Source organism: Agelaius tricolor, unplaced genomic scaffold (assembly GCF_023055355.1).
Source record: "Agelaius tricolor isolate 1412-34295 unplaced genomic scaffold, bAgeTri1.0.p SCAF_19, whole genome shotgun sequence".
NCBI lineage: Eukaryota > Metazoa > Chordata > Aves > Passeriformes > Icteridae > Agelaius > Agelaius tricolor.
The window spans coordinates 7,967,547-7,985,203 of NW_027269279.1; the positions used below are offsets into that span (position 1 = coordinate 7,967,547).

General features: G+C 43.1%; 1 protein-coding gene across 1 annotated transcript; it reads left to right on the forward strand.

Moving 5' to 3' along the window:
* The first annotated feature begins 2,635 nt into the window (after positions 1-2,635).
* TMC7 (transmembrane channel like 7) lies at positions 2,636-17,504 on the forward strand. Its single transcript, XM_071444140.1, has 16 exons — positions 2,636-2,735; positions 2,914-3,154; positions 5,253-5,401; positions 5,751-5,918; positions 6,098-6,183; positions 6,694-6,839; positions 7,368-7,515; positions 8,963-9,133; positions 10,647-10,804; positions 11,659-11,776; positions 12,415-12,512; positions 12,829-13,012; positions 13,828-13,958; positions 14,228-14,383; positions 15,140-15,218; positions 16,367-17,504. Exons 1-16 carry the CDS (start codon positions 2,684-2,686, stop codon positions 16,418-16,420), a joined length of 2,139 nt encoding a protein of 712 aa, XP_071300241.1. The 5' UTR covers positions 2,636-2,683; the 3' UTR covers positions 16,421-17,504.
* The last annotated feature ends 153 nt before the right edge of the window (positions 17,505-17,657 follow it).

Here is a 17,657-nt window from a genome sequence, read left to right on the forward strand (position 1 = left end):
TTTTACCAAATGACCAGTGCTTTTCCAGCTCCTGAACTCAGTAAAACGTGTTTATCCTGTACCAGACACATTCTACATAGACTCAAGTGAGTTTTCTAATGCTGCTTTAAGATTAGGTTTTGCCCTAAGCAACATTCCTGGGATGGCTGCAGAGGACCTGTCTGCAGATCTCCTGTACTGCCCCAGAGCTGCCTGCACGATGCACAGGCCACAGCACAAGCTACCAGGGTAGTGAAACATGAGATCTCCCAAAATTAAAGCAATCACTCAGAACTTCCCTGAATGCTTAGAAGCATTTTTGAGATGTGGCATTAGGAAGAGGAATGACACAAAAGAAAAATTGTCCTGGAAATGGATGGTGTTACTAAATGTGACAGACCTTTCTCCAACATCCTGGGAAACAGAACATGGCACTGGCTTCCATGCTCAGCACAGACAGAGCTGCTGCTTTTGTGGATAAGGAACACTGGACAAATGATATACAAGTGGAACTTACTGCATTCCCTGCATGTGACTGTTGTGCTCTGGTAGAATCATCCATTCTCTCCTCCCCAGCATGTCTGTCTTCCTGTTTTTCCACCTGGGATTGCTGTGATCCATAAAATTCATTGAAACATTTCCAAGTGTCATAAAAGCTTTCTCAACTGAAAAAAAAAAAAAAACCATTAAAGAATGTTCTCACAAAATTCCTGGGGAAGTCAATCTTGTTTCAATTCCTCCAAACTTTATTTAAATTTGTTCTCATGGGATCATTAACACAATACTTCTTTAGAACACAGAGTTTCAGAAACAGTCTCATTAACCTCAAGTGTATTGTTCACCTTTCCTCTTTGTATTCTTCATGGTAAAAAAAGAAACATAAATAAAAAGTGAAACTGCCACCCCAGCTGACACCCCAGGGCAGCTGTACCCTGTAAATATTCCTATTTAGGGCCACACAAAGCCAGCCCATGCTTGGGTGGCTTCAAGGCACCAGTAACAGTGGGTACAAATGCACATTCTCATCCAGCACATGAATCACACGCTCAGCACGAATGCTCAACAACACTAAATGATTTTTCAGGAATGCTGCTGAGGAGCTTGATTTTCCATCCCTTGAGTTTTTCAGAATGATCAGCTGGGAGTTGTTTAAATGAATCCCATGAAATGTGGCACTCAACCCAGGAACCACAATCACCTGTGCAAATGAGTAACACTGAGGTGTCCAGCTTTGTCACCAACACCCCGATCCTGCCGACACTCACAGCATCAGCCTTTGCTATAGGAAAAAATCCCACCTGGCAAAGACCATCCTGATCTCTGAAATCTCTGAAAAGGAGAAGGGAAAAAAGTAATAGGTCTCCAGAATGAGTCATAGAAGGATGAGGGCAAGTTATATGTTGTTCTCATCAAAAATAGCTAAAAATCCGTATTAGTTATAGAATCCGTAGAAACATCAAGGCTGGAAGATACCTTTGAGATAATCAAGTCCAACTGTCAAAGATAAACCTGCCAGCACGAAGGCAAGAGCACCTCCATGGTGTGTTTCTTTGTTGGTTTTTTAAGCCATTCAATGCAATAAGGAAGTTGCTGTGCTTAATTCCATGTGTGTATTTCACAACAATTCCCCTTAAGATATACCTTTCACCTCTGCTGGTGAACAGATTACAAACACCAAAATCTAAATTACTTTGGGAACTTTTATTTTTATCAACAACATTTTATGGTTTTATTATGAAAACAGATTACCTACATAGATTGTTGCTAGCAAAGCAACTTGAAAAACATATCTGAGCTGATGACACAGCTAAAAGAAGAAACATGCTCATTTATGTCTGATTCAGCATTCTGAAGCCTAATAATGACTTATTTTTAAAACTACTGCAGAAAGTGCATTAAGAATGTTCAGAAAAATCTGGTTATCTTTTAACTATCAGTAGAATAAAGTAAGAAAGGCTAGAAATAATTTTTCCCCTCCACGTAAGGCTTTTGAGCTTCTGAAGGTTTCAAGTCTTTATTTGTCACACATGCTGTTATTTCCACACAAAAGGCAAGAATTGTTCCAAGAAATAAGTCTCTCTGAGACGTTTTCTACAAGTTCACACAAAACCCACGCCTTGCTCTCAGATGGAAAAAAGGTTCAGCATCTACTGACTTTATTTGCTCCAGTTCACACCAAGTTTTCACATTCAAGTGTAAAGGTGTGTTGTTTCCACTGCAGCCTGCGCCACTTTGTCCAGCCCCAGAACAAGCTGTGAGTTGGGGCTTGTGACCTACTGAGAGTTGACAAAGTATCGGAGTTTGTAAGTTTTTACAGCACCCAACACCAGCACGGACAGTTAATACTGACGGAAGACATTGAAACTAAACTATTTTCCAAGCCAAACATCGGTGAGAGATACCCACAGCCAGAACACCCCCAGCCCACACCTGGGACGCGTGAGCCCCTTCTAGCGCAGAGGGCGGCTGATGGCAGCAGGAGCCTTTACACCCTGCCGTGGATCTTCACGGAGAGTTTAAAACAAGCCTGGGCTAAGAGGAACAGAAAGACGCTGCTGCCCCAAAATGCGATCCTGTTGGCTGCGGGCGCCCCCGGCGGGCGGGGGCCGGGGGAAGGCGGCCCCGGGGCAGCCTCGCCCCACTCCCGGCAGCCGCCGCCCGGAAACGGCAGCGCCGGCGCGGGGCTCCGGCTTCCCCCGCAGCCATGAGCGGGCTGGGGGCCGTCGCGGGGCCGGGATGGCAGCGGGACGGCGGCGGTGAGGGCGCGGGGCAGGCGGGACGGCGGCAGCACGGCCGCAGGTGGCGGGGGGGGATGGAGGCACGGCGCGGGAGCGGAGCAGCGGCGCTGCCCTCGCTCGCCCCTCGGGCGCTGCGGGGTCCCGGCTGCCCTGGTGCCGCGACCCCCGACTCGCAGCGCCCGTCTCTCCCTCGCAGGGCTCTCTCTGCTCGCCGAGGAGCCGCACGGCGCCGCACCTGTGGATTTCCTCCAGGAGCTGCCCAGCTGCCAGTCGGCGCGGAGGCGCCGCTGGGGCACCCAGGAGCGCCGGCCGGCCCCGCTGGGCACCGCCGGCAGCCGCGGGGACGCGGCCCGGGCGCTGCCGCAGGAGACGGGCGAAGCGGCTGAGCGCCCTGCCCGAGAGCGCCCGGTGTGCATGGCAGAGAAGAGGAGAGCAAGGTTAATTTTACGCGTTTCTTCCTTGATTTGGTTTTTTTAAATGACTTTTTCTTAAACATAACCCAGGTGCGCTGGAAGGGTGAAGGAGAACTGGGTTTGGCTGTATCTGTTTCACCCTGTGGCATGTGATTCTGACAAGAAGGTGCCCGAGTGCTCTTGGCTGGCACGAGGGTGTGGCTGACTGGGGACAGAAGTGGGTTGAATTGGAAGAAATTAGGCAAAACTGGGAATTGCCTGTAGCAAACAAACGCGGTTTCTCACTGTTTTTCGTTTTGGATTTTTGGTATTTTTTTTTCCCTCAGGGTTTTGTGCTTTCAAGGGTCACTGTGAGTTATCTGCTTGAACACACACACCTCCCCCCGCTGCTATGCGAGTGCTGCTGCTCTTGAGTCTGCTTAGCTACTCTTACACAAGGCAGTGCTCGCTCTCTGCTGTGGTTCTGTACAGTCGATAGGAAGCTTCCCAGGACCTTTGATTCTTTTTATGTTCTCCCCCCGCCCCATTCCTTTTTAAATGACTCTTTTCTGTGGGCTGTTCCTGCCCCCCGGGTGGTAACCCCCCGGAGGGAGGGATTGCAAAGACCTTGCTTTGCCCCGCCTGAATTTCAGTGCTCGTTGTCTCACGTCTCACTGCTGGGCTGAAAGCTGCTTTGAGGATAGAGGATACAGGATGTGGTTTTGCACTGTCAGACTACAGCTCCACCTTTAAATCAGGTACATTGGTTCAGTACAGGTTCTAGTCGGGTGCAGGTTCTAGTTATGAACCAGAAGAGAGGTGGAAGTACAATTAATGTCTGGTGCTCCAGGGAGAACAAGAACTACTCTATTGCAAGAGCAGTGGCAAACAGCCTCACCCTGGAGTTTAACTCTATAGGCTGTACACCAGAAACAGTAGAAGATCTAGGTCACGGTAAAGGAAAGTGCTTGAGACCTTGAATTTTTATTTGAAGTTGGGTATCTAAAGTTCAGCTCTTCAAGAAAAAGGAACTGGAGGGAGGAGTGGAGTTGCAATGTCCCAGGCTTGTTTACACATGTTAGCGCTGAGAGGTTCTGGTGGGGCTTCCTGGCGCTTCTACAGATCAGTGATCTGCATTTGTGCAGCAGCTGCCAGCACAAAGTGCTTGGCACAAACGTCCTGAGAGCTGAACACTCAACTTCTGTAACTCAGATGAATGTGCAGCCCACGCTTCTATTTACAATGCAAACCGAGCATGGGCCAGACAGTTCTACAGAGTTAAAACACTGCAAACTGCAGCCTGTAGTTTCCACAGAATGAAATCTCTTGAGAGGAGCTGTATTTGCTCTTAAAGCTGAGGTCATCTGCTGCCTGCTTGATTGTTTGTATAGGTTTCATTTGAATTCCTGCCAAAATGCTCAAGTCATGAGGAAACAGCCAAGACAGAGCACACATGGCAGTGCATCCCTTGGGCAGGATTGACTACAAGTCTTAAAACTGAAACCTTGGTACCACAGCATCATGTCCTCATGGGTACTTAACTGCTGCCCTTCTTCAGTGGCATCAGAGGCTGGAAAAGAATTTGCTGCATACAAGTCCATTTTCAAGCTATATTTCTGTGAAGTTTTGTCTGGTATAAAGCCAGAGCCACTCAGAATTTTCCTTGATGCTGTTGCTGACCAGGCAGCATTTTTAAAAATGCAAATGTATTCATGTAGTATGAAAATCCATAAGTGAGTGGTTAAAAATTACAGACAGTGGCACATTCTCAGTGTTTGTTTGCAGCTTGTTATTCGAACAGTGCATCCCCAGAGGTGGTGGCAAAAAATATTTTCTCAAATTCATTGAATTGGCACTTTCCAGCAAATATTTCAAAAAGCTATTGTTGTCAATTTTGTTTTGTTGGGGCTTTTTTCTTTGTTTATTTGTTTTTTCTCCAAGAGAGGTGAGTGTTTTTCATGAGACAGCTTGCCCTATTTGAATTAAGTTGATGTTGCCATTGTCAGCAAGATCAGATGGGGAGAGCTTGTGTGTCTGCAGCTGTTCCCCTGAAGGCTGTGGGCAGGCTCCATCCTGCTAAGCCCTGTTACATGGAGTGAAAAATTATTTCTTGTGCTCAGTAACTGTATTTCTGGATTCTTAGGGACTATCAGCAGGCTGAAACAGAACGTTTATCCAGATGGGAGAAGTGGAGAAGAACTAGCAGTAAATCACTGAAGAAAGCAGTCAGTGAAGTCAAGGGCTTGTCATCTTACCTGGTGCTTTGGCGACATGATATTCGCAGCATAGAAGGTATTTCTTGTCTGATGTCCATTTCTCCTCTGGAAAGTTCCTTCTGTTATTGGCAGTTTTACCTGTGTGAGCATAGTTTCAGATATAACTATATGTGCTTAAGAAGTTACTTTCTTTCCTTATTATTGCTGAATGTAAAATCCATTATATGATAGAAGGAAATATATTGGAAAAAATTATTAATATGTCCAACCTGCATTTCAGTTATATTGCTAAAAGTCCGTAGTACTTAAAACTAGCTTTAACAATGTTTCTTTGGTTTAGTGAAACTGATTTTATAATCTGCTCTCTCTGTATTTTCAATGGTTTTATCATCTTAATTATTGGCACACGTTTCTTTCATTCACAGGGAAATTTGGTACTGGCATCCAGTCCTACTTCTCCTTCCTGCGCTTTCTGGTCCTGCTGAACTTCATAATTTTTATCCTGATGTTCAGTTTTGTTATTCTTCCCACCATAATTTCTAAATATGGACTATTCAACAGTACCATTGCTTACATTTCTCCAAAGAACATAGGTAAACATCTTCTCTATGTACAGCTGTTGTAAGATTCCCCCTTTCCATCAGCTTCTTCTCCACCTCCCAGAAAAAAAGGAAAGCCTTTTTATAAGAGTGTAGCATGTTTGAATTAATGTGATCTTGCAGTTCAGTGGGCATTACCATTTGAGTGACTTTCCATACCTTTCTTTTGACAGATGATATCTGCACAATTTATAAACCTAGTGGTAACAAGGGACTTGTGTACTTCTATACTTACCTCAAAGATTTGCTCAGTGGCACTGTAAGTAATTAGTTGGGTTTTTTTAATTAAGTGTCTCATGTAACATTTAAAACTTAAAAAAAATTACTTGTGGAATGAAGCTTTGATAACTTTGAGAAATGACAAGGCATATGCACCACTGGGGTATGTTATCTCTGAGAAGGGCAGTTTTCAAAATTACTTCTACTGAGTGAGCACAAGGCCTGTCTGGCCACGTGCTGCAGCCTGTGCCTCTCCTCCCCAGCTGCTACCCTTTATTATTCTGGAGCACACTGCCTATTGTGCTCACTATGTAGGGTCCCAGTGTCTGTGTCCTGCAGCTCTTTGATTGGAGAGGGGAGGGATTTTAAGCACACAGTGCCTGCACTACAGTTTGGTAGAGGCAATGGCAATATTTAGAAGCTACAAACTTGTAGCTTGCTGGGGACCCTAATTTTAAATTTATGAAATTTACTTGCTTAATTCCATGTTGGATTTTATGGGGCAGTTGCTGCTGCTGTTGCAAATTCTATTTCAACTTCATTTTCACAGGGATTCCTTGAAGTGACAATTTTGTTTTATGGCTATTACTCAATAGATGCTGTATGGATCAGTATCATGAGGTACAATTTGCCACTCGCATACCTGCTGGCTACATTTGCCTACCTTGCCTTATGTTTGCTCTGGATAATAAAGAGGTAAAGATGTTGGTGTTGTTTATTTACTGTTACTTTTTGCACAGTTTAGATTGTATTCCTTCCTGAAGGGAACATACTGTTTTCTAGAGCTGTTTGTGTGGAAATGGGGAGTCTTTTGCCTGAGGATGCAGTGCCTCAGTAGCCTTTGGAGTGCTTGGGGAAAAGAAAACAATTTGAAGTACCAGTTTTTCATATGTATGCATACCTATAAGTAAAAGGCCCTCAACTATACTGAATTTGTTGGAGGATTTCATTTAGGGTTTCTGGTTGAGTTTTATTTGTGCCATCTGTTTCCTTTGCTGAGTCTGGGTGAGGTGAGAAGGTGTGACTGTGGTGAAGAGCAGGTGGGAATAACCTGTATCAGTCAGGGTCAGCTGCTGCAGAATCTCACACTCAAAGAGTCCCAAACAGTGGCTGGTACTAAGCAAAGGTAACAGTTTGCTCACTGTGGGGGTCTTTGATCAGCCAGGCTCCTTGTGTGTGTTTTTCCTGTGCATAAAATACATCTTCTCACAAATTTTTCTCTAGGTCTGTGGAAGGCTTTAAGCAAAACTTAGTGCACAATGCAGATCCATTTCAGAGTTACTGTAACAAAGTCTTTGCAGGCTGGGACTTCTGCATTACAGATCCAAGTGCAGCCCGGCTGAAACATCGCAGTTTGCAATATGAGCTCCAGGTGAGTAACTTCTGCTTTTTGTGCTTATGGTTTCATACAGCTTAGATGGCTAAAAAAGAGATGTTGTGCAGTTTTGCAGATAAGAGAATAAAGTTAAGAAGGATTGCAGTTGCTTGTTTTGGGGGTGCAGCCCACATCCTCTTGCATGCTTTCTAGGTAGCTGGAGTTGTGCAGCGTGAGAAGGATTGGCTCGGATGTTGCTGGCCCTTCCCCCATGCACTGGGGACCCACGCCAGCCTGTAGCTGCTTTTCTTATCTGCCTCTTCCTCACACTCCAGTCCTGCTTCCTGTGTTAGTTTCTGCCTAGTCCAACAGGAAAAGCTGTCCCAGCTGCAGGCAATACCCTGCAGGGATGAGTTGGAGTGTTCTGGGGTTTAAGCATGCAGGGCAGTTAGGAGTAGTTTGGGGAGAAATAAAATTCAGATGGTGCTCTTTGTACTGCTCAAGAGTAATGTTGCAGTAAGAAGATACTGAAAAATTCTCACTAGGTGTCCTTGGCACACATGCACATACAAAATGCTATAGATTTCCCAAATCATAAAGCTCTGAAAAAAGTCTGAAAGGTTCTTTTGGTAAAACAAGGACCTTCTTTTTGCTCTCTGTACACTGGAAGCAGAGATTTGTGTAGTGAAAATATTACCTTTGAGAAGATGCTTCCACTTCAAACCACAAAGCAGTAATTACAGACTTCATAAATTACAGTGAGTTGCTTTCTGCTCTAATGAAGTTCACAGTCATCTATTTTCATCATAGAATCAGAACCTCTTTCACTTGCTACACTTTTGCCTCCAGAACATGCAGCTTAGAAGAACTAGCCCCTTAATATTAGTTTGATGGACATAAATCCTCAGAAAATACTCTCATATAGGTGTTATGTTGGTTTGCCCAGGTTAAATTGCCTCACAGGAGATACTGTATTTTCATGTCACTTAAGGTGAAATACACCAAGTTTACATGACAAGGTGTTTAAGACGGTACTTCCTTTTTTCAGTGCCATCCCCCAGTTTTCCTTCACAAAGAGTAGGAGGAATTTTGAGCTATAATGGTGAGGGCTGGTTACTTACCTGCAGAAGTAATGAGATGAGTGACTGGCTTACCCATTTCAGAGTTTAGTTTCAAGCTGAGATCAGGCTCTCTCAACAAACAGGCAAACTGTCTGTCCTCAAGGAAATGTGTTACTGATACAGTAGAGACAAGAGGATTGCAGGGCACTTGTCTTTGGCTATGGAGCCCTCAGCTCGAGGAGGCTGAGGACACAGGGGTTTCCATTCCTGCATGGACCTGTTTTGTCAAAGCAAAGACACTCTGTTCTGTGTGCTTGGGCAGGCACTGGAGTGACTCTCCTGGAACAGGCTACAGATTTGCACTTCTGAGGGGGAGAAGACATGGTGTTAAGTGTTGTATGCTGCATCAAAAAAACTGCATCTCTTTTTTCTTTTCTTTGTAGTCGGACTTGCAGGAAGAAAAACTGAAGCAAAAAATAGCTGAGAGGAGAATGGAAGAAAAGCTACGCATCTACTCTCTGAGAATATTTATAAATATAATTGTCATTGCCATTTTATCAGGATGTTTTTACTCAATTTATAGAGTAACTGTCTTCTCTCAAGAAAACTCCAATGTGAGTATAAGAAATGACACTCGAACAGTTTTGGTCAAGGCTGGTGATTACAGCAAGAGGAACTATTGTGAAAGAGTCAAGTATCTTAATATAGCACTTTTCATGCAGGGATCTGAAAATGCTTTCTACAGACTTAGAATTTTTTTAGTAGACGAGAGCAGGAAAGATCAAGAACCATGTGCCAAAACAGCCTCCCCAGTAATGTCTCCCATTGCAGAGGCTTCAGTGTTGAGTGCCTTGGAGCTGACAAGGAGAGCAGCCCTCACTGCCTTTCCCTTGTAACTGTGCTCACCTCACTGACCTGCTGGGTCTGGACAGTGAACTGGCTGGAAGAATTGACCTGGTTAAATCAAACTTCATCATGATCAGTTTCACGTGATCTGGTTTGCTGTCAGCTGCAAAAATGCACTTCAGGGGAAGGCAGAGTGAAGATTGTGATCTGTCTTGTGGCTTGAGTTACCCTGTGTGGGGAAACAGGAAGGCTTTGATCACACAGCAGGTTTCAGAAGCAAAGGTTCTTGCATCACTAGCAGAAAGAATCAGGTTGAGTTGGTTTCACCTCTGGCAGGACAAGCAGATGGAAAGAGTGGTTCAGAAGCAGAACAAAGCAGACAAGCTTCTGGTTGTGACAGCTTCACAAAAGTAATTGACTTCTCTGTAGGACCCCAGTGTTTGATTAGTCTGGTAGAAATGGGGACCACCATTTTTCTCTCTTCTGTGTAAGTTCCTGGTGTGATGGACTTAGCTGTTCACAAGGAACGTTGTGCTCATGGTGGACCTAACTCTGAACTTCTGTAAACTGCCAGGATTGCTGGGACAGAAGCAGGAAATGGGGGCTAAATGAGTTTATGTGTCAGAGATACTATTTGAGGGCAGAGAAGAGGACTGCACAACACTGAACAGCTTCAAGAACAGCTTCACTTACTGTGGGCTTTCAGTAGAAGGGCTGATATCTTGACCTTGTCTTAACGAGCAGTTAGAGGAGCTTGTCAGGATGGTAGGAAAGTCAGGGGAGTTGCTTGGCACCAGCAAGAATAAATTGAAAAGTGTCTGCACTTGGAATAGCTGTAAAACCTGGTAGCCTTGGTGCTGGTTAGCAACAGTCAGACACAAACCTTGGTGAGTTGAACCTCTTTAAACAGAAGCTTTGAGGAAGTACAGAAATGCTCTCACCTGGAGGGGGAGTGAGTTCCTGATGAAAGGAGCAGGAGAAAGCAAGGGTGTGTAGCAGCAAACTGCAGAGATAGCAGTGATCAGGCTCATATAAAGGCTAGAGGTTTGTTCTCCATGAAATTTGCTTGTCTGGAGGTATTCAGAATCAGCCCTGGGTTTGCCATTCATGTTACACCTGTGTTGATTCTTATTGCCAATGCAAATGTTAGTGGAGGATGAAGACAGAGTAAAAGACACTGCCTGGATCCTGGGCAAGGCAGGCTGTGTGTGGCTGGAGACAGCACACTCAGGAAGGTGTGTTGCCCTAAGCCTTGTGTTTGTCTCATCTCTTCTCCTGCAGGACATTGGCAATGCAAACTCCCAGGTTAATCTCTTAGTGCAGTATTTGCCTTCCATGGTGATCACACTGGCCAACTTCATCGCTCCTCTGATCTTTGCATTTCTGATCAAATTTGAAGAGTATACACCAGCCTTTGAAATCAAGCTGACACTCATGAGGTAAAGATGTTTTTATTGTGGCTTTGGATGTTTCAACAACTTGTTCTTGGTAGGCTATATATATTGTAACATTGAAACATCAAGAAGCAGAGAAGCTGGCACTGGAAACCAAGGAGGCATTGTTTGGCCAATGTTTAGTTGGAAACTTTAAATCTAGGAACAATGTGTTTTGATGACAGTACAGTGCAATCATCTCAGTGTCCAAGTTTTCTTCTTGGTCCCATTTAGCTGTGTGGTCTGGACATCTTCAACCAGAATAAATAGTCAGTAGAGAACTTGTGGCTGCAGAGCTGTGGATTCACTGCTTTGCGTGCAGCAGTTCCATGAATGAGCAAAAGTGAGTGTACAGCAGTGACTGAGGCACGGCTTTGCTCAAGGCAGAAGTTAAAAGATTTGGGGTAAGATGTGTCAGTGTAAGAGCTGGTGTTTGGCAGCTTAAGGCAGTAAGATCTGGGTTGAAGCACCTGAACTCTGCAAGTCCATGCTTTTATTTGTGATTTGGCCATGTGCTTCAGAAGGCCTGAAGCTACATGAAATGGAAATGCTGCACACAGAACAGTACCTGAGGGAATGGCAACCCATTGCAGCATCAAGATCTGCAGCTGAAATGACTGATCTAGGAACACTATTGAGAAAAGAAACAAGGGACTGTAGCCTAAAGCTGGGAAGGTCAAAAGCAATTTTAACTTACAGGTAAGGAAAGAAATGTGTTTATTATCTGGCTGGCTGCCCTGTTAAAGGTCTGCATGACCCTTCTGTGTTTTAAGGCTTCCTTGGACTCCTGCACAAGGTGAGCCAAGTGTTAAATGGCTTTTTTTTGGCACATTTGGAGCCAGGTTTTGCCTTTCTTGCAGGTGTGTCTTCGTGCGGTTGGCCAATATTGGCGTTCTCTTGTTCTCACTGTGGAGTCAAATCTCCGACTGTGGCAGTGACAAGTGTAAGCCCTGTGGATACAATTACAAACTCTATCCTGTAAGCAGATTTATCTTGGTGTTTAATCATCTGAGCTTGTGAAGGGAGATTTGTTTTCCATGAGAGTTGCTTGTCTGGAGGTGTTCAGTAGGAGCCCTGGGGTTGCTGTTCTTGCTATACCTGGTGTTGATTCCCACTGCTCAGTGCAAACCAGTACAGTTGTTACACATATATCCTTTGCTTGTCTAAAACTCTGATTAGAGTTAATGCAGTGTCAGATGATTCCTTAGCACAGACCTGTCCACCATGAGGATTGTCTGAAGTAGCTGTGTTTTGCAGATGTTGTGCTACTGCCTTTTGTGGCATTAAGGCAAATGGGTTTTCCTTGAAATAACCCCACCCCCGCTCCCCCCCCCAAAAAAACCCCAACCATCAAAACCAAACCAAACACACCCAGCCACACACCTCCCCCCTCCTGCCCCACCTCACAGAAAAACCTCAAAAATCAAACAAACGAACAAAACCAAAAAAACCCCGAAAAGTGAAAAGCTTGGCATGGGAACTTTAAAACACTTGCATATTTTAGAAATTGGACTTAATAGCATTTGAACCTTCATGGTGTTAACTGAGATGATTATTGCTTTTTCACTTTGTTTATTTAGACTGCTAATCTTGTTTTTCCTGACTTGTTTTTATAGTGCTGGGAATCTGATGTTGGGCGAGAAATGTACAAACTGATGATGTTTGATTTTATTGTAATTCTTGCTGTGGCCCTGTTTGCAGACTTCCCCAGAATGTATGTATCTCTGCTTTTTGAGCATATTTTTACAAATGACATATGAAACACATTTTATTTTTTTCTGCTTTACTTTCCCCATATTGCTAGCCAAAATAAAGTTTTAAAATAAAGCATAAACATATTTCTGGTGGTTTGAGCACCTGTTTGCTATTCACATGGCTGTATAGGTTTTGATATTTGAGAGCTTTTTTCTTCAGACCTTTTCTGTTATGTTGTCTAATGCTTAAATGCTAAGTTGTCTGTTTCAAATGTGTTAGAATGCATCTAAATTCTACAACTTCAGTTTAGGACTAAAAATATTCTTTGGTTTCAGGTTGTTAGTTACTCATTGCTCTTGCAAGCTTGTTCAGTGGTTTGGACATAAGGAATTTGGAATTTCTGACAATGTCCTGGAAATAATTTATGGGCAGACTATTTGCTTCATTGGAACCTTCTTTTCACCACTTCTCCCTGCAATAGCAACTATAAAATACTTCATCATCTTCTATGTTAAAAAGGTAATGAGGGCATGTGCTTGATAAGAATTGAGTACATCTCTGTGGTGTTTGTAATGCAGGCATATAGATATGCAGGTGATTTAAAACCAACAAAAAACCCAAAACCACCTGTGGATGCAGTGGATGGAATGAGCCAATGATATTCCATTTTCAGTAAGGTTTTGGTCTTTTAACAGACAGTAGAATTTTGCTTTGAAATCAAGCAAAGCCACGTTTCAATTACTACTTCTCAAATTATTTGCCTTTTTTTAAAAAGAAAAGCTTTTTATGTAACAAAGCTAGTTTATAAGACTTTCCTGCAGTAGTCTATTTACTAGCAACACAACTTAGAACTTGGACAAAATTTTGCAAAACTGCTAAAAATTTGGGAGCAAAATGGAAAATCCAAGCTGAGTCAGACATTTGTGTGATTTCTGACTATCAGAAGTTTTGCTCAGTGACCACACAGCTCCTTCTGTGCCTCCAATTCTTGCTGATACTTTAGCAAGAGGGGATGTATCCAGAGAAGATGTGGCTGAACAAAGCCAACAGCAGTGCCATGGGTCATACACCAAATGCCTCTGTCAGTTGACTCTGTGCAAGTGTGTGAGGTCCTCTGGATCAAATTCTTACACAAATTAGGAGACATTGACTTATACCAAAATGTGTGGCAACCTTGTCTTAGCCCTTCCCAGGCCATACATATCAAAGGAGGTGGTTGTGTGGTGGCTGGTGGCACATTGGAGAATGGAAAATTCAGTTGCTAGGGGAAGTATATTTGGGTGTATATCTAGATAGATGTACTGGTAACAGTTTTACTCACCTTCCCTCTTCAGATTGTTTTGAAACACACAAGCAAACCTGCAGCAAAGCCTATAAGGGCATCAAGTTCCAACTTTTTCTTCTTGGTGGTGCTGTTGATTGGGCTCCTCTTGGCTTTTGTCCCTCTGGGGTTCAGCATAGCACGGTAAGTGACAACTTTAAGTTCTGTGAAGCTGACACTTATTCAAAGCTTGTCAGTTCTGTAAAAGCAGACACACAGCTTTAGAATGATTAATGGAATAAAATCTATAGGGTATAACACATAAACTTACAGCTTAGTTCATATAAACAAAAATTACAGTTTTATAGACATAGGACACTTTTACTGCATCACCAAACTGCTGCTGGGTTTGTGCTGGATTATTTTATCTTTACATTTTGGTGTAATACCTTTCTGTTCTGCTTCTTTGACAGTATTCCCTCTTCCAAGGCATGTGGGCCGTTCAGGCATTTTAACACTTCATGGGAAGTCATTCCAGATACAATACTTCAGTTTCCAACAGGTCTGCAGCAGTTCCTTTTTGGCATTTCATCAGAAGCCTTTGCAGTGCCTTTTTTTGTGATCCTTTGGTGAGTACTGGGGAGATTTGATTCCCTTATGCAGCTTCATTTCCTTGCTTACTGAACTCATATCAAGCATCTATTAGGCCAGATTTTCCATTTGCAGTCAAAAGCATCAAAACCCATAGGAATCCTCAGCCCTTATGTCTTTGCCCATGTGTTCACACTCATCAGCTTTGTTCCATTTCCTCTTGCACATCCCATATTCAACAATGTCCTTCTCAAAAATGTTAACTGTGAATCCTCTGCAAATTAGTACTGTATGTAAGCCCTGTGATCACTGCTCCTATCCACAAACCCTAGTCTGAAAAAACAAAACTCCCAAAGCAGTGATTCTGGAAGATAAAATTCAGTGTAGAATCAGAGTATTTTTAAGGTTGGATGCCACCTGTAGAGAGAGTCTAACCCAATTCTCCTGTTCAAAACAGAGTCAAGTATAGCAGGAACCATACCCAGTTATATTTTCAGTATCTCCAAAGATACAGACTGCACAACACTGTTCCAGGGTCTGGTCAGTTTTCCAATAAAAAGGACTGTTTTTCTTAAGTTTAAATGGAGTTTTTTGCATTTCATTTTAACTAAACTGTTTGCAAATTTTGGAGCCTTATTACCTGATGCTTTCTAAAACTTCTATGCTTGTGGCTTATTTAGGACTCCATCCAGCCCTTCCTTTTTGTAGGACACATTTATGTGTTCTCCTGAACTGAGCTTGTTATTACATACATGGGAAATCTCAAGTCCTCCCTTTTTGTTTGTTGTTTACAGCATCATTATGTTCTACGTTATTGCCTTGGCTCAAGCACACAAACGAGCAGTTGAGCAGCTGAGAGAACAACTGGTTTTGGTAAGATCTGACCCACCACTTTACTCACACAACAAAGAGACCTTTAGGGGTACAGAAATGAGAGGAATATTGGTCTTCATAGTCTCCTGGATATTTGGTGTTTGCAACAGGCAGTAAAGAATGTTTTACAAATTACCCAGAAAAAATAACCAAAGCATTGTGGTATTTCTCAGTGGAATTGATTTTCTTGGGTACCAGCTGCAACTGCAACAAGGTCTGGTTATATCAGGCAACACACATGCAAGAGATGTGCCCCTGAGAAGCTGTGTCCCTGTTTTTCATCTATTGTCTTATTTAAATCCAATTATATGTTGGTTTTTTTTCTGCCAAAGAACCTGAATCCTGTGTTTTCTGTCCTCTCCACCATCTTGCACAACCTCCACTTCTGTTTCCTTCTCTGCCCTCACAAACAGGCACCCAACTCCTTACCCTGCCCTCCAGGCCTGTATTTCTGCTGCATCTTTTTGGTCTTGTTCTGGAATGTAGGCCTGGAAGTGCTTGAGCAGGTACTGAAAGTGGAACAAGTCAGCACTGAGAGCCCTTTGGAGAAGGGTGCCAGTGCAGAAATGCTCCTTTGTGGCCATCCAAAGCCACTGCCAGGTTTGGCAGCATTTGTGTGCTGTGGTCTGACAAACTGCTGGAGTCAGGACTCAGCCTCAGCAGTGAGACTTCTCACTTTCTTATTAAATAGCCCATTTCTGGATATGTGCTTCTTTTAGATATGGCATTTAACAACCTGTGTGCAGAAAAACACTTACTGGGGGGAGCTTTTTCAGGAGTGAGGAATTTAGGAACAAAAGCCTTCCTGCTTTATGAAGGGTTCACAAATCAGCTGGGAATTCTAAAAATTCTTCTGTGATTTTTATTTTTGTTTGCTTGCTCTTGTTCAGCTTCCTGGAAGTGTGGTTTTAAATTTTGAGGTGTGTGAGATGTTTTTATGAGGCTCAATGCAGAACTGTTCATGTGTAACCTGAGGTGAGATAAATGAAGTTAAGGCCATTGTGAGCTTGAAATTGTTCAGGCAGTTGAGAGTGTGATGGGGAGTACAATTGGTGAATGCATCTATTTCTAATGAAGAAATGAGCTGTTGTAGATGACTTGTATTAACACTCTTCATGTGGAGCATTCTTGTTCTTCTGTCTTTCCAGGAGAGTCGTGACAAGATGTTCCTAATCAGAAAAATAACAGAAGCACAGAAGTAACCTTGAAAACCACAGAAGCCAAAAGAACTTGACTTCCTGAAACTCCCAGAAAAAGAAGATAATAGCAGAAGCATTTGCAGCTTCTAAAACCTGAGCAGCTGACTGACACTCTGGGACTGTGGTCTGTGTAATGGGTGCTTGTGGTCTGAGGCTTAATGTTTCCAAAACTTGGAAATTCAGCTGATTTATACTGTGTTAGAGCTGTTCAAAAAAGGATACTTTAACACTCATACAGCTTCAGGGTTGTTGGGATTTGATCCCTATTTTTTCAGGGAGTTTGGGTAAAATGTGATCAGAACTGAAACCTTTTTTGTACTGTTTTTACACATTACACTATAAGAATCATGAGAGAGGGAAAAGGTATGGTTTTATATATTTTCAATGCCTTTCATTTGCTTTGGTTTTAAAAAATAACTATGTATGGAAGTATGTTGAAATAGTGCATAGGAAAAGAAAATATGGCATGGGTTTGAAATCAGTCTTCTAAATATTTTTAGAGGTTAGGGTTTGCTATTTATGCTGCTCTGAAGTAGAGCAATTGAACACTGGATAACTGATCATAAAATGGTTCAGAAATAACAAACTGATAAGAAAGCTCTGAATAAACACTTGGGGTAGGAAGAAGCCAGCAGGCACAGCACTGCTGGGGCACCAGCCTTGCTGCTGTGGAGGGGCCTTTTTGGGATTTTTTTAAACGTTTTAAGTCATTATTGTTTGTGTTTTATTCTTGTATGAACATCTTGACTACTGGTCTATGTGTTTTAAAATGTGAATATTTCAGGGTTAAATTTTTGGTTGGCAATAGTGTGTCAGTACCCCTTAATTTCTCATTTTCTCTGTCTTGCCTGAACTGCTGGGACCATGTGTATCAGACAACCGTGTGTCCCTGTAGGCTACTAACCCAGTCCTTTATTTAAAGATTGTGATTAAGGATTTCTTGTACAAAACTTTTATTGTTTGAAATCTGCATTAGTCCGCTCTTAGTTAATGTGAGACACTATCTTTTTAATATAATATTTTGGAATGTTTTCTGTGCTCATTTTAAAGGAATGACCGTTCAATAAACGCTATTTATTTTACCATACCGCCTGGTGCCGTTCGCTCGCTGTGCCTGTGGGGGCCGCCCTCAGCTCTCGCTCCCTCAGCGCCGCTCCCGCCGCCGTTCCCGCCTCGCCCGCTAGGGGCCGCCCCTCGTTCCCATGGCAACCACGCCGCGGGCTTTGATTGACAGCTGCGC

What these genes read in the sequence shown, in the direction of transcription:
- TMC7 (XM_071444140.1), top strand. Translation starts at nt 2,684, where the DNA reads ATGAGCGGGCTGGGGGCCGTCGCGGGGCCGGGATGGCAGCGGGACGGC. An exon ending in ATCAAGCTGACACTCATGAG is followed by an intron (nt 10,805 to 11,658) that starts GTAAAGATGTTT and finishes CCTTTCTTGCAG; the next exon opens with GTGTGTCTTCGTGCGGTTGG. An exon ending in ACAATTACAAACTCTATCCT is followed by an intron (nt 11,777 to 12,414) that starts GTAAGCAGATTT and finishes TTGTTTTTATAG; the next exon opens with TGCTGGGAATCTGATGTTGG.